Below are 25,655 nucleotides of genomic sequence, written 5' to 3'. Positions count from 1 at the left end.
TTCTCGCAGTCAGGCGCCTTACTGGTCGTAATAGAAGATTATTTAATATCAGTGTGATAAACTAACCTTTTATGCTTTTAACCTCACTTTTAAGTCACTAAAAAACATAAATTATGATAAAATCTTTATCTTTGGGGTACAGACCCTGCGTAAGTGGGTATGAGGAGCTACAGCTATATGACAAATTGTAATAAAACAATTGTACAGTTATACCATTAATGCTGGTAGAAAATATATGTTTTGAACCTAAACCAATTAAACTAGAGCTTTGGTTTCAATGGACATACTAGCGTTAAATTAAATAAACCACAACACAATTAGTTATAGATTAAAAAATAATAAAATCACCAGAGAAAATCACTGCTACTTTTATGTTTCATAGGCTGCTAATTTGAATAATGCAAACGGAATAATTAAATAATTTGAAACTAACAGTAAACTAACACTAGTTTAATATGAATAAAGGCATGAATAAATCACACGCATGCACACACACACACACACACACACACACACACACACACACACACACACACACAGTCACACACACACAAACGATACTGGAAGAAAGAACCGAAATCTCAGTCATATGACTGAAGATTTCAGTTCTGTCTTTCTTGCCACTTCACTGCCAGTCATTTGCTTCCATTTGCATCCAATCATGCTTGTGATCCAGTTTCACGTTTACGGTTTATTGCGGTTCCCGATTTAGCCCTCACGGCCGCAGTGAAGTCTCCTCTTCCTGGGGCCGTATATGCATGGTCAGCTCATTGGCTGAGGTTTCAGTTCCTTCTTTAATTTTCTCGTCTAAGAAAAAAAACATCTGAAATGAACTTGTCTTTCCAAGTTCCCTTAAAGTTCTTCACGTTGCATTTGTGCCACTCACAACCTGTAAGGATGCATTTGGTTCCCAGTGGTGGAAAGTGACATTTACTTGAGTATACTGTACTTATTAAGTACAATTTTGCGATATTTGTACTTTACTTTGAGTGTTTCCTATTTCCAATACTGTTACTTCTACTCCACTACATCTCAGAGGTAAATATTGTACTTTTACTCCACTACAGTTACTTGAAAACTTTAGTTCAAAACATACATTACCCACTTCAGCCCTATACATTTCGGGCATTTGAAAATAGCCGATCTACAAGCTCACAATGCGCATTGTGAGCTTGTAGATCGGCTATTTTCAAAAGATTATTTATTGAAAACTCTAAATGGAACATTCTGCACGATTTATACTTTTACTTTTGATACTTTAAGTACATTTTGATGCCAATTCTTTTGTACTTTTACTCGAGTACATTTTGAATTCCGGACTTATTAACGGCGTAGTTCTACATCGCAGTATTGATACTTTTACTTAAGTATAAAACAATCTAGTACTTTTTCCATCACTGTTGGTTCCAGTCTCTCCAGACAGTGTGTGGGACGTATACCTCTTCCTTATGATTTTATTATCAGAGATCTAGTGCTGGAAAGTGACATTTACTTAAGTACTGTACTTAAGTACTGTACAAGTTTGAGTGCAACGCGAGTAGATCTGCTATTTTCAGCATGCAACCAAGTGTAAAATGACTTGTGTCTTTTACTTATGGATCTCTTGTCCACTAGTCCCTTGCAAACATTTTAGTCTATTTTTTATTTGTTGAGGAAATTGTTAGTATATTTAGTCTCAGTTTTAGTCACGGTAGCTTAATTAGTTTTCATTTAGTTTCCATTTAGTTTTCGCCGGTGAAAAAAGGTAGTCGACGAACATTTTTCGTCTTAGTTTTAGTCGACAAAATCAACACTGATGTGCTCCCTGACCATTCATTTAGTAATGTAGGATTTGTTGATTAAAAAAAAAACATCTTTCCACTAGATAAGAAGCAGTGAACTGAATGACCTGGTGACCTATAATGACCCTTATGGGTCTGTAACTCAGAGAGTCTACAAATGGAACCAAATGGACCCTTATGGGTCTGTAACTCAGAGAGTCTACAAATGGAACCAAATGGACCCTTATGGGCCTGTAACTCAGAGAGTGTACAAATGGAACCAAATGGACCCTTATGGGCCTGTAACTCAGAGAGTGTACAAATGGAACCAAATGGACCCTTATGGGTCTGTAACTCAGAGAGTGAACAAATGGAACCAAATGGTTCCATTTGTTCTCTCAGAGTTAAATTAACTTTGATTTTACAGTATTGGTGTCCCAGAGATGGAAATGGGGGACCGTCCGTAGCCTAATTCAGGTCAAACTGGAAATGAAAATGGTTGAAAATCACTGCTAGAACCGTGAAAATCTTCTCTCATGGGGGTCCCTGACATATATCTTTTCAAATGGGGGTCAGCGGGCTAATGAGTGTCAATTTGGGGGTCCTTGACATGAAAAGGTTTGGGAACCACTGACATATTATGTATGCATACGGTTACATATAAATCTTGGGGTCTTTGACATGATGGCGTTTGACAAGTAACAGTCTTACTAGTAGGCTATAACTCTATTTTCTATGACACATAGCTTGGCTATAACAGGGCAAAATTGTTCCCTCTATTTAACAGGGAAAAAATGTTCCCTCTATTTAACAGGGCAAAAATGCACCCCATATTTAACAGGGCAAAAAATGTAGTCCCATGTTGAACGGGGAAAAAATGTACCCCATATTTAACAGGGCAACCATTTACCCCATATTTGACAGGGCAAAAATGTACCCCATATTTAACAGGGCAAAACATGTAGTCCCATGTTGAACGGGGCAAAATTGTGCCCCATATTTAACAGGGCAAAAAATGTAGTCCCATGTTGAACGGGGCAAAATTGTGCCCCATATTTAACAGGGCAAAAAATGTAGTCCGATGTTTAACGGGGCAAAAATGTACCCCATATTTAACAGGGCAAAAAACAATAGTCCCATGTTTAACGGGGCAAAAATGTACCCCATATTTAACAGGGCAAAAAACAATAGTCCCATGTTAAACGGGGCAAAAATGTACCCCATATTTAACAGGGCAAAAGAAATAGTCCCATGTTAAACGGGGCAAAAATGTACCCCATGCCCAGATGCCCATAGCATAGCGGCGGCGCCTGTTAGTGACGTCAAACTGCTGCGCCCCCCCTGCAACAACTGCAAGCAGCTGTTGTATTCTTGTTTACATCCATGAGAGACAGACAGCGTAGCGTAGAGACCGTGGTGTACTTTTATGAGTTTTAATAACGTTTATTAGCGTTTCTAAGATGATTCCACTGGACTCGGTGAAGCTGCTGGTGCAGCAGCGCCTCCACGTGGCAGCGGAGGAGATCTTTGAGCTGCTGGAGAGATTTATAAGTGAATATAATAAGGATGAAGACACACACCGCAGACATATTCAACAACAACAACAACACATACTGCTGGACGCTACACTGCTACACACAACAGGTTGGTAAGACTTAAATAACAAACAAGTGTAGCCTATATGTGACTATGTGTATGTCTGTAAATGTTCTGATGAATTGAAAATGGAGGACCAGGATGTAAACACGTCTTTTTCTGCTTTTTATTTTACTTTACTTTACTTTATTTGTTTATTTGAACAGGACAATGCATAGTAATGGACGTCACATGGACGTAAATACACCGGATATAGCACAGTTGCTAATTTTCATCCGCAGTCCTCACAAGAAACACAAAACGGAAAACAGACAGGCAAACAGTGGAATACATTTACATAGCATTACATATTCTTATTGAGTTGTGCTTGAAATGTACTGTAATTCTGCAAACTCAATCAACTTTATTTGTTCAGACTCAGGGTCCAATAAAAACAGACAACATAAAACACTACACACAGAGAAGAAACACCCCTAACCCATAAACACATACATTTTACAATAAACATTCATACCAGTGCTTCCAAAAAGCAGACCGGTACCTAGCTCCTTTCGGAACCCTACGTTAAAGTTTCTGACATTTTGATGACTTTATGTAGGGTTCCTTCTCACCGGATTCAAGCGACATGGGATGCAATCTGATTTCCCCTGACTTACCCCAGTGCTGCGGTGTGGGTGTCACGCTGACATATTCCAAAAGAAGCATATGGACGCTATAGGATACAACGAACCCTCTCACCCCCCCCCGAACGGCACAGAAGCCGTTAAGTATTTTTAATGTTTGTACGACCGTTTTGGCAGCTCTGAAATTCTCTCTTGTTGACATCCCATTGTACCGCCTCCAGCATCTCGGTTGGCTAGCAGCGCCTCCCTACGCGCCTCGTAGGCGCAGCTAGCCAACCGTAGGCGCAGCTAGCCAACCGAGATGTCAACAAGGAGGGACCGAAGAGAGAATTTCAGAGCTGCCAAAGCGGTCGTACAAACATTAAAAATACTTAACGGCTTCTGAGCCGTTCGCGGGGGGGGTCAGATGGTTCGTTGTCTCCTATAGCGTTCATATGCTTCGTTTGGAATATGTCAGCGTGACACCCACACCGCAGCACAGGGCTAAGTCAGGGGAAATCAGATTGCATCCCATGTCGCTTGAATCCGGTGAGACCGGACCCTACGTGGTAGGTCCAAAGGAGCTCAACCCGGGGGGTCCGGAGACGGGCTAACCGGTACCTTGTGCTACTGAAGCTGGGGTTACATAGCAGCATAATTATACAGTTTTGAGACTCATTGAGCCGACACATACATTTATACATTAAGTTTCTCAGTAAGGCATGAAAAGTGTATACTCCCACACTACAGAATAACTCACTTGCACTGCTCCACCTTGGTTTTTTCAACAATATCAAAACTGTTAATAAAATACATCAATCAATCAATCAATCAAATCCTAGCAGAGAGAGTTTCTATGAGCTTGTAGATCTGCTATTTTTCAATAGCTAAAGCATAACATAATGCTAACACCAAAAGGGGTTCCCGCCCAGAATGGATTAAAAAACAGTCTGGGGTCAGTGGCAGCGGTGGCCGAACGGATTGCGGAGCGGTCTTGATACCGGAAGGTCGCCAGTTCGAATCAGCGGTCCGACACGTTAAAATTACCACCGCTGAAGTGCCCTTGAACAAGGCATTGAACCACTACGATGAAATGTTCTATGAGCAGGGCCTGGCTGGAAACAAGTTCTTGAGCTTAGCCCAGATACCCTGGGTAAATATAGTAATCATTTCATTTCATTGACCTTTCCCTGAACTGTACTCATTCTGCAAACTCTTACTACAAATTTCAATCAATCAATCAAACAGATCTTTTTTACAACTTTTTGTTTTGGTAAACACGCACAAACTTGGCTTAAAAAAATGGCTTAAAATCATATAAAGGGCAGTTTCATAGAGGGCAGTTTCATAGAGGGCAGTTTCAGTCACCAGAGAAAAGGCCGGGTGTTTTCGATGAATCTAACATGGTCAAATACAAATGGAGATTGAAGTGGATTTATATTGGAAGGGGGCAGCTATATATATATATATATATATATATATCAGGCAACTTAACCCATTTTGACCTGAGATCAGATTCTAAAAATGGCTTCTACATCCTGAAAAAGCTATGTTTCTATGTCAGTCGCTATGAGCTTGTAGATCTGCTATTTTTCAATAGCTAAAGCATAACATAATGCTAACACCAAAAGGGGTTCTCGCCCAGAATGGATTAAAAAACAGTCTGGGGTCAGTGGGGTGTTCACATAAGCTTGAGTAGGCCAAAAGTGAAATATCCCTTTTTTAAGTCCTTTATTGAATTCTTTCATTCCGTCCAGACCAGTGTGTGCAGTCCAGCCTGCAGGGGAAGACGACTTCTCCAGATTCTCCAGAGTGCCATGCAGGGTGGACCAAGAGACAGAGACCATTACCCCAACACTTCCAGGACTTTGACTTGGGTGAGTGGGTTACTAAATGGTATATATTTGTTTTTATATTTGTTTTTATTGGGGACAGTTAAGCAGCACATCTGTCAGGAAGATCTTTGCACATAGTCACCCATTCTTTTCTTCTTTTTTAAAAAAAAATCACAAAGCATCACAGAAACACATCAGCAAACAACGTACACCCCCCCAACAAGACAAGGACAAACAGGACAAAAGTAAATAAAAATAAAAATAAAAGTAAAAACAAAAACACAGGTCACATCATGGGTCACAGTGAGAGAGGCACTGTCTGTTAATTCTGAAATCCACAGTCTGCTAAATGGTAATTGGTGCATTTATATAGCACCTTTATCCAAGGCACTTTTTCATCGATTGTGCATTACATTCACCCATTCACACACGCATTCATACACCGATGACAGAGGAAACCGTGCAAGGCACGAACCAGCACATCAGGAGCAATTAGGGTGTTCAGTGTCTTGCTCAAGGACACTTCGACACTAACTCTGGGGGAGCCCGGGTTCGAACTGGGAACCTTTGCTGTTCCCATCCGGCCACTCTACCCTTGAGCCACCTAACCTCGCGTCACCAGGCTTCCGCACACGTGTGTGCTGTGATTAGATCTCCTCATGGTGGCGCTATACGACGGCCCACTTCACGCTTTGGCCTAGAACTCTTGAACCGTGGGTCGTTAACCCATTCAGGCCTGACGTCGAAATTAAAAAAAAAAAGTTTTCTAAATCATGACAATTTTCGGAAAGATTTGAGGCACATTTTAAAGATTTTTCAAAAATAGCAGACCTACAAGTTCATAGTGCGCCACTCGGTGGCGCGCTATGAGCTTGTAGATCTGCTATTTTTCAATAGCTAAATTATAACAATGTTTAAAACACCAAAACGGGTTCCCGCCCCAAAATGGGTTAATGGTTAATGTGGTTAAACGCTAACGTGACATGGATGCGTTCCAGGTCTCAATGGGTTAACCCATTTAGGCCTGACGTCGACATTTTTTAAATGTCTTCTAAATCCTAACAGTTTTTTTATCAGTGGTGCTCAATATTTTATGTCATGGACCCCAAAAACTATATGTAATTGGCCATCAACCTCCATCTGAAAATATGTTGTTCCAGGAACCCCTCAGAAGCAAAGATTTTAGTTAACAATGTTCGCTAGTCTGAAAAACTATATATTCAAAGATTTGAGGCACATTTTCACGATTTTTCTAAAATAGCAGACCTACAAGCTTGTATCGTGGCACTCGGTGCCGTGCTATGAGCTTGTAGATCTGCTATTTTTCAATAGCTAAAGTATTATATAACATAATGCTTACAACACCAAAAGGGGTTCCTGCCCAGAATGGATTAAAGCAATAAGCCACAAGAGGTGTGAGGTTACCTTGTATTTTATAATGGCTGAGAGGCGTGGTGAGGCACTAGACAAAGTCGTAATACACCATTTATTTAATATTTACTGAGCCTGTAAACACCTAGTACCTCTTCATTCCAAGCTGGACTCATGGGAAAGGTTATCATCAGTCAATAAGTACCTGCTGAAGTGCTACCATCTTTGTGTCCCCTCCCCACTGCCCATGGATTTTTAAAGTTCTCCGTCGCCACGACTGATTTCAGACAGTCATTTGGATTCTATAGCAGCCAACATGTCTTTTATCTATGGCACGCGGTTATTCGTTTTTAGATTAAAGTATTTGGCGATCAAACTGGCAATAGAATCGAATACATGTTTAGAAACATCTTCCACAAATGGACATTTCCTAAAAGCAAAAGGTCAAAGCCTTAATCTTTGGTGTTGTCACGGAAACGGTCGATGGCGTGACGTTTAGGCCACGACGTCACGTCACCCTATAAAGTATGGCGCTCAGAAGCATTGAACAATACTACAGGTAAATATCTCATACTACTAAGTATCTCATATTGCGAGTAATTATTTAGAATCATATATGAAGGAGGTACCTAGATATCACTGGGCTCAAGCTACTGACTAGCTCCCTCCCCCCAGCGCCGAAGGCAAGATACAAGTCCCCTAAATCGCAAGGCCACAAGGCCTTTCCAACACATCCTACTGACAGCCCCTGCAAGTATAGGTAATCTCGGTTACATGTGGTTTATTATTCAACTTGTTAGCTGTATGTAGAACAGCAGGAACATGGGTTTACAATGAAACATTATCATTACACTTTCATTTTCAGTCATGAGATTTTATGTTGCCTTATTAGTCCACTTGCCGGAATGTGAACCCGGGCATGTTGAGTACACCATGGTTTTATGTTAGAAATGTTGAGTATGGGTCCCCAGCATGTAGACACTGCCGGATGCTAACTTGCATATGTTGAGCAATTTTCATAATTGCCATGATATGTGACCATACCATTAACAACCTAACTTCATGATCTTCATGGTCTTCATGATGCTGAATCCATATCAAGCATTAGTTTTGCACAAAATACAGTCCTTGGGCTAAAAACGTGGCTATGGCCGTTTTTAGCCCAATGAGTGTTTTTTGGTACATTTCACCCACTTCCTTACACCTGTAAATGTGGCTCTAACGATCGTTCTGATTGTGATTCTAAGTCAAATAAGTTACTCCTGCCTTATTGTCTTGTTGTGTTATTGTTGAGTTTCTCATCTCGATTCATCCTAAACTCCACTGGGATTTCTGTTCCTTCATTCCAGACCAGTGTGTGAAGTCCAGAGTGCAGCTGAGGATGAACTCTCCGGACCCAGACACTGACCCAGGCCTTTCTGTTAAGGAGGAGGAACCTGGAGAACATGATCCAGACTTCAGTAAGTTTCCTTTGTTGCTCTCTTTCTTTCGAAGTGTGTGTGTGTGTGTGTGTGTGTGTGTGTGTGTGTGTGTGTGTGTGTGTGTGTGTGTGTGTGTGTGTGTGTGTGTGTGTGTGTGTGTGTGTGTGTGTGTGTGTGTGTGTGTGTGTGTGTGTGTGTGTGTGTGTGTGTGTGTGTGTGTGTGTGACCTTTTTAAAGTACAGAATGTAAGTTCCAAAATTACGTGTCGTACATTGGCACCCGAAACTACTTGAAGATATACTTATTTGCATGTTGCCGCTCATAGATCTCTCACCTCTCTCAACCACTATAGTTCAAGGTCAAATTATAAGTATTTGTGATCCTAAGACTGTTTGTTATATTGAGTGGATTATCAACAATTTAAACGTGTGCGAATAAGCAGACAATTGTTTCTTTCTGTCTTTATTCTGACCTTCTGTATTTATTTTTTAGAAACCACAAGCTATTTCCTTGATTTTTGATGTGCAAAGCTGGGTCCAAGGTATTTTGGCTCTGAGCTTGTGACAATCTCTTTCCCCTGTGTTTCGCATAGGTGGACAGGGTTTTGAGGTTAGGTTTAGGCAGAATTTCTGTGCGGTTAGGGATAGGGTTTAGGTGTGTGTGTGTGTGAGAGAGTGAGAGTGACACAGTGTGACAGTGTTTCCACACCTAAGCGCAAAACGGTCGACAGCCGTGCACGTCTTAAGCTGTGCGCAGCTTATTTTCCGAGTTTTTAGACAGCTGGTGGATGGAAATTAAGCTCCACCTCCGTGGACGACTTGCGCGGAGGAGAGCGTTTCCGGGAATCTGGCCGTCGCGCAAGTCGTCCACGGAGGTGGAGCTTCTTTTCCATCCACCAGCTGTCTAAAAACTCTGAAAATAAGCTGCGCACAGCTTAAGACGTGCGCGGCTCTTTAGATAGTGTGGCAGCACCGTCCTAGAGTGTGACTGTGTGAGAGCCAGAAGGGAGAAGAGTCTGGGACGTGTGGAGCGCTGTCCCGGTAAATGAAATGTATGTTTTAGGTCTCAAGCCGAGAAGCCAGCTGGAAAAAATGTGTTCTACTGCACAGTCACACCCGGGTGTTAGACCCACGTGTTCTACTGCACAGTCACACCCGGGTGTTAGACCCACGTGTTCTACTGCACAGTCACACCCGGGTGTTAGACCCACGTGTTCTACTGCACAGTCACACCCGGGTGTTAGACCCACGTGTTCTACTGCACAGTCACACCCGGGTGTTAGACCCACGTGTTCTACTGCACAGTCACACCCGGGTGTTAGACCCACGTGTTCTACTGCACAGTCACACCCGGGTGTTAGACCCACGTGTTCTACTGCACAGTCACACCCGGGTGTTAGACCCACGTGTTCTACTGCACAGTCACACCCGGGTGTTAGACCCACGTGTTCTACTGCACAGTCACACCCGGGTGTTAGACCCACGTGTTCTACTGCACAGTCACACCCGGGTGTTAGACCCACGTGTTTTACTGCACAGTCACACCCGGGTGTTAGACCCACGTGTTCTACTGCACAGTCACACCCGGGTTAGACCCACGTTTAATATTGATGACTTGTGTCTCCTGAACAGTCATCGTCAAGGAGGAGGCAGAGGACCCTGAATGTGGGGAAGGAAATGCAACGGACCACGGCTGCTGTTTTCCACCCCCTGGTGAGTACATCATCGTGAGAATAATCACTTTTTAGGTAAGATATTTGGTTGGTATGCACTGGCATACTATTGGTCCCACTGTCATTAGAACGACAACCTACCTCAAAGCCTAACCTAACCATAACCGCAAGCACGGAGCAGCCCATGTTCGCCAACCTTAACGCATGTTCGCCAACCTTAACGCATGTTCGCCAACCTTAATCCGGTCGCCAATCTTAACTCATGTTCGCCAACCTTAATCCGATCGTTGTTTGCGCATGTCGGTCCTATGGTGTGTCGGATAAGCGTACGAACTGGCCCATTCTTGTTTTTACCTATAGCTGCACCAATCTGTGTAAAACTTTGTATGCACACTCGCCTCCCTAGAGGCAAAGGAAAAACCTCTGACCTGCATTTTTCACAACTGCTCTTTATAGCGCCACCAGAAAGCCGACTTGTGTAAACACAATTGTTGATATTACTCCTTCAGATTTTATCCAAATCTCACGCAAATCGGTACACATGATCTCTATAGTCAATAGAGATCAAGACGGTTCTGTGTGATTTCTCATAGTCCATCCTGATTGGCTAAGATTGGCTTCCAAACCTTTCAGGACTGGCCTGTTTCGTAAATCATTAACACAGCGTCCGATTGTGGTGAAACTCTGCATGCATAGTCCCACTAGGCTGAGGACTTGACATTTTTCCAAAAACACTCTTATCCTGGTGGAGACCTGTGCCCAGAGGTTTACATTAGGCCTATTGCTGACCCAATCTGGGTACCCATTGGCAAAACAAAGGAAAAACAGTTAGTCACAGTCTGTCTCGAGAGACTATTGCCGACCATACATTTTGGGGCAAAGAAACAGCCAAATGGACGGATGTAGTATCCTGCTTGAGAAAAGTCATATTGTAGTTATTATTTAGAAGAAGGAAAGCGTCAAGCGAGGCTGAATGGTTGTGAGAAAGCATGTGTCACTCTGTAATATCATTCATTCCTGAGTGAAGTGTGACACCAAGTGGTTAAATGCGGTAATAACAATCCGGTCAAGTATCAATGTTTGGTAAATGTTTACACCTGCCCAAATCTACATGATGATGATGATGATGATCCACAGTAATAAAACCAACAGATCTTTATGAAGATGGTGATGTGTTTTCTTTAGTTTTTTGCTCTCTATTGATTATTATTATTATGGGTCCTTGACATTAAATAGTTTGAGAACCACTGACGTAGAAACATGGGTTTTTCAGAAAACTGTCACGATTTAGAAGACATTTGTAGAATCGTTCCCAGGTCTAAATGGTTTAATAAAGGCTTTCCTCCTCTTTTAACTTTGATCATGTATTTTTTCTGATTTTTCTGATCTTTGTATTGGACCTTAAATAAAGGCTCTCTCTCGTCTGCTTTCCTGGTTGAATGTGTTGCAGGATCTGCAGACCATCCTCACGAAGACCTGGCTCCACTTTCTCCACCAACACAGGCTGTCTTTTCAGGTAACTCTCTGACACACATTACACACACACACGCACACACACACAGTCACACAGTTACACACGCACACACAGTCACACACACACGCACACACACACAGTCACACACGCACACACAGTCACACACACACACGCACACACACACACACACAGTCACACACACACACACACACACACACACCAAGGTCTCTCGCACGGTTAGCCTCGGACGGGACTGACAGATGAGTTCTTAATCCATTTTGAACATTTTGTATTACCTCTGTTCTGTTGTTAGTCTCCGAAGAAGACCACCCACAAAATATCTGCATTTAATGGTCCTTCTCCATATACCTAATACATTTAATGGTCCTTCTCCATATACCTAATACATGTAATGGTCCTTCTCCATATACCTAATACATTTAATGGTCCTTCTCCATATACCTAATACATTTAATGGTCCTTCTCCATATACCTAATACATTTAATGGTCCTTCTCCATATACCTAATACATTTAATGGTCCTTCTCCATATACCTAATACATTTAATGGTCCTTCTCCATATACCTAATACATTTAATGGTCCTTCTCCATATACCTAATACAAATTTAAAATAAAGTCACATCGGATGTTACCCGTCGTCGACTCAGGCTGCTTGTTGTGTTCTGAACTATTCAGTATTGTTCAGTAAAGAAGTGTTTGATCCCGTTTTGGCGGCCCCCACCTTCACTTAATGCGGCCTGCAGGTTAACCCATTCTGGGCGGGAACCCCTTTTGGTGTTTTAAGCGTTACGTTAAACTTTAGCTATTGAAAAATAGCAGATCTACAAGCTCATAGCGCGCCACTCGGTGGCGCGCTATGAGCTTGTAAATCTGCTATTTTTGAAAAATTGTTAAAATGTGCCTCAAATCTTTCAGAAAATTGTCATGATTTAGAAAACCTTTTTTTTAATTTCGACGTCAGGCCTGCAAGTTAATATCGGAATACTGAATTCCAAACATGACCTGCTTTAACCCATTTTGGTCTGAGGTCGATTAAAAATAAAGGCTTCTAAATCCTAACATTTTTCTGAAAAACCCATGTTTTCTATGTCAGTGGTGCTCAACCTTTTTCATGTCAAGGACCCCCAGAATTATCTCTATTGGGCCACGGATCCCCATCTCAAAATATGTAGTCCCTGCCCCCAGAAGCCAATATCTTAGTTAAAAATGTTCGCTCTGAAATATATATTCAAAGATTTACGCCACATTTTCATGACTTTTCAAAAATAGCAGACCTACAAGCTTGTAGATCTGCTATTTTTCAATAGCTAAAGTAGAGCAGAATGCTTAAAACACCAAAAGGGGTTCCCGCCCAAAATGGGTTAATTACTTCATATATTTGTAGCTGAATGACTAGTATTAGAATCTTTTTTTATGTCCAATGTATTTGCATTTAAGTTCATAAAGTATAACTAAATGCATTTGAAATACAATCTAAATGTAACTTTTCACGATTCCAATTCAAAAAGAGCAAAAAAAAATATTCAGGGTTTTCAATTCAAATATAGCAAAGATAGCTGACCTACAAGCTCAAGACGCGTCGCACTGTGACCTATCTTGAAGCTTGTAGATCGTCTATTTTTGCTGCGTCAGTAATATGCAATCCGACCCCTGTTCTAAAACACATACTTCCAGTCCTTGGTTCTGACTCTGCTGAGTTGAAATGGCACATTTCACAGAAAGCGACGGCGATGAGGATGACGAGGAGGAAGAAGAAGCAAAAAAAGGACGGAGACATGCTGAAATTAACGAGAACGACCTGGAAGAGCTGGAACGGTCGAGATACGAAGCCCTTAAATCGACCCTTAGACAGACCAAGTGGTCCGTGCGCTGCTTTCAGACCTGGTGCGTCGAGGAGGAGCTGGTCGTTGACTTTAAAACGGTCACCAAAGTGGAACTGAACCAGACCCTCCGTCGGTTCTATGCCAGCGTGAAGACCGTGAAGGGCAGAGCCTACGGTTTCAGCAGCTACGTGGGTCTGCGCGCGGGGCTCAACCGCCACATCAAGGAGCCGCCGTTCGGACGCTCCATGTGTCTGCTGAAGGACCCCGAGTTCATCTCCAGCAACGCCGTTTTCGTCGCGGTGCTGAAAAAACTTCGCCGGGAAGGACTCCACAGCGACGCGTTCCGCGCTCGGCCGCTGACGGAGGCAGACCTCGGGACGATCGTGCGCTCGCGAGCGCTGGACCCGAACACGCCCGGGGGCCTGGTCAACAAGGTGTGGTTCGACGTACAGCTGCACATGGGCCGCAGGGCCAACGGCGAGGGCAACCGCCACCTGAAGGCCGAGTCGTTCTCCGTCCACCGGGACGACGCCAGCGATGGCCGGAAGTACGTGACGCTGGCTCTCAACGAACACCCCGAACACGCCCACGGTCAAAGAGACGGCGGGCGCTGGCTGCGGGGATTCATGCGCGAGCAGCCCGGGAACCCGCTGTGTCCCGTCGCTTCACTGGAGAAATACCTGTCGCTGCTGCCTGCCGATCCGCCTGCCTTCTACCTCCATCCGATACGAGCAGCAAACGCCACCAGAAATCTGTGGTGAGTCAGCCATGTTGCAGCCAGCTCGCGTGTACGTTTGCATATGTAGCCTATTATTTAGGGGTGCAACAGATAATCGATTTGATCGATTATAAAAAATAAATTAAAGTCGATATTTGATACTTTAATAAGGTTAAAAGGAAGCACATGCACAAGCTCAAGACACGTGAGCTTGTGCATCTGCTATTTCACTGTTGACGACACTGTTGTGCATCTGCTATTTCACTGTTGACGACACTGTTGTGCGATGAAGTAAAATAGTGGTTAATTGATTCATCAATATATATCGTCCCTGTTATGTGCAAAACTGTTACTTTTCTCAGTGTTCAAATTCAAAAGTAGCAGATCTGCAAGCTCAAAATGCGCCGCTTCGCACCGCACTTCCAGCCTGTGAATCTGCTAGTTTTGTGTGATGCTGTGGTGTAGTGTGATCAACTACGACGTTAATTCAGTCTGGACATTCTGCCTGACAGCAATGCTACAAAAAAACCATACAGTAAACACCAATAAAATAGTCAATAGTTGCAGCCCTACTGCTCAGCTTTGTTCATGTAGTTTACAGTGTTTACACTGTAGAGTCATGCAATGGGACATGTTTATTTATTTAGACTGCTATTTTATTTGTATTTTTTTATTTGGGAGGGACAGCACATATTTAATGAACACAACACAAACAATGCCGTGTCAAATACACCGGATTTAGCAAGAACGCTACCGGTTTCCAATCCATAGTCCCCAAACAGAAAAACGGGCAACAAATACAAAAAGAGCACCTATGAACATTACTAAAATGTGTCTTTCTCGTCTCTCCTAACGGCAGGTACACCAGAGAGCCCATGGGGATAAACTTCCTTAAATCCATGTTGCCTCGGATTTGCAAAGCAGCCGGCACCGACACCATCTACACAAACACCTGCTTGCAAAAAACGGCGGTACCAAAACCCTCTGATGCTGCTGACCTGGTACCAAAACCCTCTGATGCTGCTGACCTGGTACCAAAACCCTCTGATGCTGCTGACCTGGTACCAAAACCCTCTGATGCTGCTGACCTGGTACCAAAACCCTCTGATGCTGCTGACCTGGTACCAAAACCCCTTTGGGGCCACACGTGTGACTCAACCCTGTCTTTCGGCAGCCCCACAAACCACCCAAAGGACGGTAGCAGGTGGCGCAATATCCTGCCAAAACCACAGTTAAAACGCACCTCCGGTACCGAGTCAAACCCCGCTGTGCCAGGGAAGATGAGTGCCAAACCACAGTTAAAACGCACCTCCGGTACCGAGTCAAACCCCGCTGTGCCAGGGAAGATGAGTCAAACCCCGCTGTGCCAGGGAAGATGAGTCAAACCCCGCTGTGCCAGGGAAGATGAGTCAAACCCCGCTGTGCCAGGGAAGATGAGTCAAACCCCGCTGTGCCAGGGAAGATGAGTGCCAACGTAACTGAACAGTGCTAGTAACATTAAATGAACAATTGTGCAATGTGTGGCCATAAACACACCGCTGTTAATTTGAACCTGAGAGCTGCCTTACTGCAAAACAAACAACAGGGACGTTTTTGTGTGTGATTCAGGAATATTAGCGGGTACAGCTCAGCAAAGCCCTGCAGTGACGGGGACCAGGGAGCGGGCGTCATTGACATGGACCTGGTCGTCAATCGCTCCAGACGGCGCTAAACCCGCAGCGGCCACGCTGTACAGTGGCGGGACAAGGGGCAGCATCTCGAGGGGCAGCATCTCGAGGGCCAAGTCGGACATCGGCAGGAGCGCGTTTGCCGTCTCTGAGCAAACGTGCCGTCAGTGTTGATTTCGTCGACTAATACTATGACAAAGAAAATGTTCGTCGACTACCGTTTTCCACTGACGAAAACTAAACGGAAACTCAATTAAAACTAAGCTATGATGACTAAAACTAAGACTGAATATATTGACAATTTCGTCAATATGATGATGCATGTTAAAAAACGAACTCACAATTATAATAAGAATATAGCCTACACTTATCTGCATTCTGCACTGTACGAATCCAACGTTGTTTAGTGTAGTAATGTCGGCAGTATAGGCCTATTTAAATTGTTTCGTTATGGAGCTCCTTTGAGTCAGTCTGACTGTCGGTGTGTGTGTGTGTGTGTGGGGGGGGGGGGGGGGGGGGAATTAGCCCTATATAAAAAATAGAAGACCACATTAGCCTATTTGAATGAATGGCATCAGCGTGTTTGAAAGTCGGCCAGTCATATCATAGTTTTAAGCCAGCTCACCTCCACTCGCGCTTGTTCACAAACATGACGGACAGACAGACAAGAAAGGCTGTTGATGATGATTATTATTACCACTGTAACTCGCTGATCAGCATGTTGACAGAGACTCAGCCAATTCAAGTTTCACGTAGGCCTAAATGCCTTTGCTGCAAGCACCTATCTGCCTCCATTTGCGTCGTGGTATTAATTTATAATAATGTATATTGATCACATGCGGACCGTCACAGCGGACGCCACACAGAATAGCCAACTCTTACCTGCAGCTGAGGAAACATACAACGTAGTTGGATCGGATGAAATATAGCCTTTAGTCCAAATCCCACAAGAAAAAAAAGAAAGAAAATATGTCCTGTGTCCATGCATGTCCATATATTTGCTTTCCAAATCCGACAGTGCAGGGCAGGGAATCAATCACCGCAGTAGACTAATCAATAGGGCCTTTTATCATTGCCGAGTTTTAATATAGCATTTGGTCGTGTGGTGAACAGTAGCCTACAAATTAACTTCTTTCTCATTATGTGAAAGTAACTGTAACATCAGTTAACTTATTAACGTTCTGACATTTAACAAGGAGTGAAGCAATGCGTGCCAAGTTGGCAAGTTTCGTTTATAATTATATACATATAACTTGCGCTGTTTGCTTGAAGATCTGTCCGTGCAGACCCGCCTGTCAAAATTAACTGCTCTACAAGCTCATCGCGGCTGTTGTATATAATTTAAAACTTGGGAATCCTCTGTGCAGTCTATGATGACGTATTTCGATATTTCCTGTTGCCTTATATGGTCGTGGATGTTCCATCAAACCAGGCGACACCAGGCGAATCGCTTGGAAAAAATGTGGAAAGGATACACTCGCCGATCCGCACAAATTAAGTGATTACACCTGGTTCCCTGAATAACACGGGACTTAATCGTAGCGTGATCGGACAGATTTTCCGCTATCGCATTACCTTTATGCTTCCGTTACACTGTGGCGTATTTCCCTTTGTGAATGAGGACCTATGTGTGTATTCCTATCTTTTCTTTTTGTCCTGCGTAATGCAAGCCTTTTTTGTTGTTGAAGGTATATACTGTTGTATATTTTGTTCATTAGTTGGCCTGTAACTATACAGGTGTTGCCAGTGGCAGAGGTAAACTTGTTTTTGACTGTGAACTTGTTTCTGTATCCTGTGCGTTTGACGGTTTATGTTATATTTATTTTGTATCTAGAACAAAGTATAGGACTTTGGTCAGACCGTCGGATAATAAATCATTTAATATGAACTCTGCGAATGTTTGCATTTCAGTTATTTTCATCACGTCTGAACTTCCTCGGCAACCAGTAGCACCCAAGTATAGACTCACTCCCGTGGCCAGCCCAAAGGCTTGTGATAAAAACAATGACCTCTGTTCCTCTGTCCACTATCAGAATCGGTTCACGGCACAGATTTACAGGTGAAAATCAGTGGGGGAAATATATATATTTTCTTTTGTGAAATCTGTTTTGTTGTTTTCCAGGAAAGAAAGAAAAAAGTGGGGGGCAGCAGTGGCGTGCACAGACATTTAGAGGGGCAGGTGCTCAAGTTAAAAAAGGGCACCTTGTGCAGCGCGTGGAACCGGCCGGTTGCCTTAATCCATTTTGGGCGGGAACCCCTTTTGGTGTTAGCATTATGTTATGCTTTAGCTATTGAAAAATAGCAGATCTACAAGCTCATAGCGCGCCACCGAGTGGCGCGCTATGAGCTTGTAGGTCTGCTATTTTTGAAAAATAAAATAAATAAATAAAGTTTTTTTTTTTTTTTTTTTTTCCAAAAGGGCACATTGCCAAAAGGGCAGGGGGTGCTCTAGCACCCCCTAGTGTCTATCTGTGCACGCCACTGGGGGGCAGCAGAGAGGGAGCACAAGCCACAAACAAAATATTATGGTGATTTATTTATTTTGTATTATTTGCTATAGTCCTACTAGACCCCAAGAAATTACATCTGGCCACAAAGGATCACAGGATCTACTGAATGTGAAGGAGGCCTACTGGGGGGCTGCCATACTGTGTGTCATAGGCTCAATATATCAGTTTGACACATTCAGTAAATCTCGTGATCTTTTGTGGCCAAATCTAATTTCTTGGGGTCTATTAGGACTATAGTAAATAATACAAAAAAAGAAATCGCTATAACATTTTGTAAAAAAAATACATATTTAGCCCCATGTTAGAATTCCGGGGGCATTCGAACATGGGGCCCCCTGTCAAAAAATCCCTAAAACGAAAGAAAGCAGCAAATGAAAAATAATGAACACTCATCTTTTACTTTATCTAATAACAACCTAAAACATGAACCTTGGTTGAAAAAAACTAAAGTTGTCCTTTAAGGTGCAAAAGGAGTTGCGATGCATCAGTAGGTCCACATAGCAGTAAGGTATGTAGATCTGCTATTTGCACTGCATTTGATATAGGGCTCACATGGTTAATTAATGTTTTTATATAAGTATTGGTCCCAAGAGTCCCTTCCTACAAATGTAATGGAGTCAAATGTTCAATATTTCTACGTTTCTCAAGTACAATACTCAAGTAAATGTAATTAGTTGCTGTTCACCACTGTGCATGAGCACCAACATTTTGAGCTGTAAGGCAGGGCTTTTCAACCAGTGGACCTTGAGGGGGTTCCAGGTGGTCCCCAGCTAAATGATGGAGAGTTGGTAACCAAGTGGACCCTTAGATTTGTAACTCTCTCAAAACTTACATTATTCGTAAAATTAAGTCTATACAATTAGAGAATGTAGAAGAATTGTTATTTTGATCAACGTTAGCCTGTTATCTCTCCTGTGGTACCAACATTAATACAGCAATTGTGGACAACATCTTATCCAACAACAATGACAACAAAAATATTCTACATTTTGGGTCTGAGAGGCTAAATGCATCAAATCGTGGTCCGCTGCTCAAATTCCCAATAAATAATGGGCCTCGAGTCGATCCGAAAAGGGTTGAAAACCACTGCTGTAAGGGAATGCAGAGGATGATGACCTTCATGCAGTACCACTGTTCGCCCAGTAGGTGTCCCACCTAACCACCTAATGTAAACCAGTGGCGTGCAAAGTGGTGTTGGGTGAAATCAACTCTCAACGGCTTCTGACAGACATATGTGAGGGCCGGGGATGGGGGTGTCCCACGATCCCACCTAAACACATAATGTAAACCCAGTGGTGTCATCATGGTGATTTTTTTTTTTACTGGTGGTACCACGGAACGTCACGCGCACGCACGTGCATCGCGGCATGCACACAGAACGGCTGCATAGCCTAAGCCTATTGTTAAATAGTGTGTGAGAGTTTTAGACACACAAATACAAAAGTAGACTTAAAATAGTCAGACAAACATATTTACTGCACACTGCACAGCGAAAATAAAAAGTTTGCTTTGGACGAATCACGAATTAATCTGTTGTTTGATGGAGGAGGAAGCATTCTGCTTGTGTGCTGAACACCACACAGCAGCAGTAGCCTACTGGAGTTATAGCCTACTGCTGTAAGTATGCATGCTTACCGTATAGGCTACTTGCGCTCAGGTAAACAGTTAACGCTGTTGTTATGCAAAGTAGTATCCATTTGAATTCGGCACGGTACATGACACGGTGTGAAAATAAAAAAAATCATGTCAAGGACCCCCAAATTGACACTAATTAGCCCCGCGGACCCCCATTTGAAAAGATATGCCAGGGACCCCCATGATAGGTTTCTTTGACTATGCATGCACCTCCTGGTACCACAGCACCTCAAAAGCCCTTAAAACTAGGCTCCAGACTTCCCAGTAGTTGGTCAGGCTACTATTTGGCCTCACCCCCCGAACCCACCTCACCCCTGCCCACTTTGACAGACTGGAATGGTTTAGGGTCAGCGACAGAGTACAGCATCTTGCAATGGGTCTGGTCCACAAGATTCGATACTCCACCAAGATACCCATGTACCTGTCTAGATACTTCCTTAATGTTAACGAAGTCCACACCCACAACACCAGAGGGAGTGCAAGAACCATGTAGGCTACAACCCAGATTCGGCACAAACAAGGGACTAATTTATTTTCGCTCCTATGCCACCAAAATGTGGAACGCCCCACCAACAATCATTAAGACATGCGAATCCCTTGACTCCTTCAAAACCGCTCTCAAAGGGCACCTACGGACAGCTGCAATTCGAAACTGGCCCCCGTAAAAATTCTGAATCCCCCCCCCCTTTTTTCCCCGCATTGTATGTTTCTTTTCCCTTTTTACCTCTATGATGAATTCCTGTTCTGTTCTTATTTGTACGTCTCTAAATGTTTTGATGAATTGAACATGGTGGACCCTCTTGTAAACAAGTGTAATGCTTAATTGGGTCGTCCACTCACAGTTAACAGTCTTTGTATTGAGTTTGTGCTTGAAATGTACTGTAATTCTGCAAACTGTTAATAAATATTTCAATCAATCAATCAAAAAGAGAAGATATTTACAGCTCTAGCAGTGATACTCAACCATTTGAATTTCAAAGACCCCCATTTTTACATGCATTAGTCTACGGACCCCCATTTAATGGCATATCCATCTCTGGGACACCCAATTTATATTGTAAAATCAATGTTAATTTAACTCTCAACACTCAATAAACATTTTTGTAGAAATGCTTAAATACTCATTATACACATTACAAATACATGCTCTATATTACCTAATACAATTCTATTTTTTCACATATATTGAATTAAGTCAAATTAGTTTTGGCTTTGGCAGGTCAGTCAGAGAAATAAAATGAATGAAATCTAGTAGGCTATATATCTATATTTAAATCTAGTTTGGTTCCGCAAGCTGAGAAAAAGAAAGTTGGACTTTCCTATGCCCAGCGTTGTGTGTTTGTATGTGTACCCCATAGCGATGATTTGATTGGCTGAGCAATGTGTGTACACCATAGCGATGATTTGATTGGCTGAGCAATGTGTGTACACCATAGCGATGATTTGATTGGCTGAGCAATGTGTGTACACCATAGCGATGATATGATTGGCTGAGCAATGTGTGTACCCCATAGCGATGATTTGATTGGCAGAGCAATGTGTGTACCCCATAGCGATGATTTGATTGGCTGAGAAATGTGTGTACCCCATAGCGATGATTTGATTGGCTGAGCAATGTGTGTACACCATAGCGATCATTTGATTGGCTGAGAAATGTGTGTACCCCATAGCGATGATTTGATTGGCTGAGCAATGTGTGTACCCCATAGCGATGATTTGATTGGCTGAGCAATGTGTGTACCCCATAGCGATGATTTGATTGGCTGAGCAATGTGTGTACCCCATAGCGATGATTTGCTTGGCTGAGCAATGTGTGTACCCCATAGCGATGATTTGATTGGCTGAGCACCAAATGTGATGTATGATGATGCATGTTGTATGATGATAAGAGTGCGCCCCTCACTTCACACAAGTGTGATTTTTGAGTGGTGCAACCATAGGGTGCAGCCACTCCAATAGCAGATCTACAAGCTCGTAATAGCAGACCTACAAGCTTGTAGGTCTGCTATTGGAGTGGCTAAATTGTACGTTGTGGAAAGCCTTATCAGCTTGTAAAACCTTAAAAACAAAAATGGACAGCAACGATATATGATTTGAGGCCTACCTTGATCGCTTCAAGACAAAAAGACTCATGGAAGTCCTTCCAGACACCCCTGGGCCTCGTGTGGTGTGGTCAACATTCGCGAAAACACTGGTCTAGAGAGAACGTGAGATCCAGCCTAGCGGCCACTGTTCACATTAGGGTGACCAAACCAGAACCTTGGCGTCGCAATGTTAGGCATGTCATTATAGGTAGGTGGGGGGAAAAAATATGAAAATGAAGCCTTGTGAGCTTGTAGGTCAGCAGACACAAAATTCATGATCCATCGATTGAAGATTAAGATGAAACATTTAATGGTCTGCTATTATTTATTTTCCCTAGACGTCCTGCACCCCTCTGTGTGTAAAGAGGAGGGTTCCCCTGAACATCAACAGATGAGCTCCAGTCCCATTCACGAGGAACCAGGGTCTCCACACGTTAAAGAGGAACACAAGGAGATATTCCAAAGACCTGACGTGTCAACGATGACGTCGCTAGCAGTGAAACATTGGTACAGTGAACATAATGAAAGAGAGGCAGAGCCTCTAGCCAGCACCTCAACTGAACACATGAGGTACTGTCGCACATCACAACCAACTACTGATGTGCAGCTCATCTCTTCACACTGTTCTGAATCTGACACTGAAGACATTGATGAGTGGGAGGAGACCAGGGAAGACACACTGCAATTACACGACACACAAACTGTGGACGGGCAGTTTTTGTCTTTGAGCAACAAGCTGTCCCAGGACCTGATATCATCCGAACAAGCTCCTCCAACGCACACAGGGGGGAAAATATTCAGGTGTACAGTTTGTGGTAAACATTTTAACCGAAATGGAAATCTCAAGATACACACAATGACTCATACAGGAGAAAGGCCCTTTAGCTGTACAGTTTGTGGTAAAGGCTTTAGCAGAATGAGTTGTCTGAGGATACATTGGAGGATTCACACGGGGGATAAACCCTTTAGTTGTCCAGTTTGCAGTGACAAACACTTTCATCAAAAATCCCATCTGCAGATGCACATGAGGAGCCATACAGGAGAAAATCCTTTTAGCTGCTCCGTTTGTGGTAAAGGCTTTGGTCAAAGGGGTGACATGAGCAGACATATGAAGATCCATACAGGGGAAAAAGCTTTTAGTTGTACGATTTGTAGCGACAAACACTTTACTCAAAAAGCTCATCTGCAGATGCACCTGAGGACCCATACTGGGAAAAAACCCTTTAGTTGCACAGTTTGTGGTAAAGGCTTTGGTAAAATGGATGACATGAGCAGACATCTTAAAATGCATACAGACTAGAACCAATGTTCTTTAAAGATGGAGTGCCACGATTTTTTTCCACCCTAAAACATGATCATCAGGTATTATTATAATATAAGGAGGAGAACTTTTTCCAAAAAGTGTACAGTATTTGTTAAAATCATGCTTTTATGTGGACACACACCAGTTCATTAAGTATGCCTGGTTTGCCTGATGGGTGGTGATCCACCTGAACTGAAGCCGCACCCACAGCTGTAGTTGTATGATAAAGGGGGAGGGGTTAGGGGAGGGGCTGATAGTGTGATGTCACTATATTACTGTTTATTTCAGTATATATTTCAGTATATATATATATATGAGCATATATATGAGCATTACTTATATATTACTTATATCTGCCATGTACACTATATGTCTAACCATATAGAATCTAGAAGATGATGATCATTGTATGTTATAAGTTAAACTGCTTATTCAACGAACCAATTTACAGAAGTAGTTACAGAAGAATACTTGTATGACTTGTACTATATTATAATAATAATAAAACTTTATTTGTATAGCACCTTTCATGACATGAAATGCAGCTCAAAGTGCTTTACAGAGCAATGGAGAGGGAAAAAAAGAAAAGAAAAGCAAGGCATAAACATTAAAAAACAAGAGCAGTAATGCAATACAGTGAGGACATGAATAAAAATAAAAAAAACAAATCAATTAAAAGCAAGGGTGTAGAAGTGGGTCTTGAGCTGTGCTTTAAAAATGTCTACAGAGGCTGCCTGTCGAAGGTACAGTGGGAGTTTGTTCCACGCCGTCGGCCCGTAGAAGCAAAAAGCTGCTTTCCCGTATTTTTTAGTTGCCATTTTTTTAGGCAAAGCGAGCAGGCCAGCAGTGGAAGACCTTAGGGGGCGGTTTGGGACATATTTAGGCAGGCAGTCATGTAGGTAGGAAGGTGCGAGACCATTGAGAGCTTTATAAACAAGTAGAAGAATTTTAAAATCAATCCTAAAACCAACCGGAAGCCAGTGCAATGAAGCCAAAACTGGAGTAATATGTGCTCTCATCTTAGTTCTAGTTATATCTGACTATAGGTCAGTTTTTTGTTTTTGTTGGTGTTTTGAACAGACCTGTGAAGACGAATATCCCCTCGGGCACAATACACTTTATTATAGAGGGTATGCGTGTGACATCATCATCAAAGTTACGCAGGAATGTCTACTGAGTGGCAAAAAACTACTTTCTGGCCTTGACAGCCCATACATACAAACAGAAAAGTCCTATCTGATTGCATTAAACAACGTTAAACAATGTTAAACTCACTTTGCATGTTGCTTTGCCACTCGATGTGCCATTCACTTTAAGCATGCGCATACCCTCTATAGTTACAATAATTGTTTCTGATTAATTGAAAATGGAGGACCCTGATGTCAACAAGTCTTAGTGCTTTTTTATGGTTTTATCCTCTGAGCGGTTTTTGTATATTTGACCTGGACCTTCGTTGAACTGTACACATTCTAAAAACTGTTAATACAATTTTCAAGTAATCAATGATTTTTTGGTATTTGTGAACACAGATTTGACAAACACAAACCTTATAGAGCTATAAGGCATGCTTAGTTTACCTGGACCCCCTATTAAAGTGTGTGAAGGAACACTTTTAATTGTAATTATAATTATGCATTATGATACATTACAATTAAATATAAATGTGATTATAATGCATTATAGACCCAACATGTAAGTAAAGTGTTACCTGGTAGTTATAATGTGCTGTTCCACTGAGTGTTTATAATGCATTATGCCCAGAACCTATACATTATATTATTAAATTATAATACATCAACATTGTTATACGTTGTTATGCATAATAATTATTGTATTTTAACGTCGGGGTGCTGACCCAGATAGAAGACAGCAATATCTTCAGAAAAAGAGGGACAAATGGAAGAAAGACAGGGAGACTGGAAAGAAGGAAGCTGTCGATGAGCTCAGCGAGAGAGAGAAAGGGGCGAAAAGAAAGAAGTGGTGTAGTGCCTAAAGTCCTGTACTCACTACTATACTCTATACTCAATGGCACTACTGGTTGCCGACGGCCAGGTGAAGTTCTTACGTGTGCCACTGTGCCAGTACAAACTGATCTCCTAAACATGTCTGTTGCTTTATTTTCTGCAGTCATTTTCCTATACAACATACAGATAAAATAATA

General features: G+C 42.5%; 2 protein-coding genes across 3 annotated transcripts in view; one reads left to right on the top strand and one right to left on the bottom strand.

The window, feature by feature from the left end:
* LOC306942183 (heat shock protein beta-11-like) overlaps positions 1-25,655 on the bottom strand; it is a 222,507-nt gene that overhangs the window by 8,055 nt on the left and 188,797 nt on the right. The gene's annotated exons all lie outside the window — the stretch shown is intronic.
* LOC306942254 (uncharacterized protein) lies at positions 3,160-23,710 on the top strand. Of its 2 annotated transcripts, none has more exons than XM_079528052.1 (6): positions 3,160-3,404; positions 5,716-5,835; positions 8,514-8,624; positions 10,217-10,297; positions 11,708-11,773; positions 22,530-23,710. In XM_079528052.1, exons 1-6 carry the CDS (start codon positions 3,221-3,223, stop codon positions 23,489-23,491), a joined length of 1,524 nt encoding a protein of 507 aa, XP_079384178.1. In that variant the 5' UTR covers positions 3,160-3,220; the 3' UTR covers positions 23,492-23,710. The 2 variants fall into 2 exon arrangements, with proteins under 2 accessions (XP_079384178.1, XP_079384179.1); XM_079528053.1 differs by lacking the exon at positions 22,530-23,710 and adding an exon at positions 15,155-15,265.

This window comes from Electrona antarctica, assembly GCF_951216825.1.
Source record: "Electrona antarctica genome assembly, chromosome: 18".
NCBI lineage: Eukaryota > Metazoa > Chordata > Actinopteri > Myctophiformes > Myctophidae > Electrona > Electrona antarctica.
The sequence above is the reverse complement of the archived record's forward strand: the minus strand, read 5'-3'. Positions and strand labels throughout refer to the sequence as shown.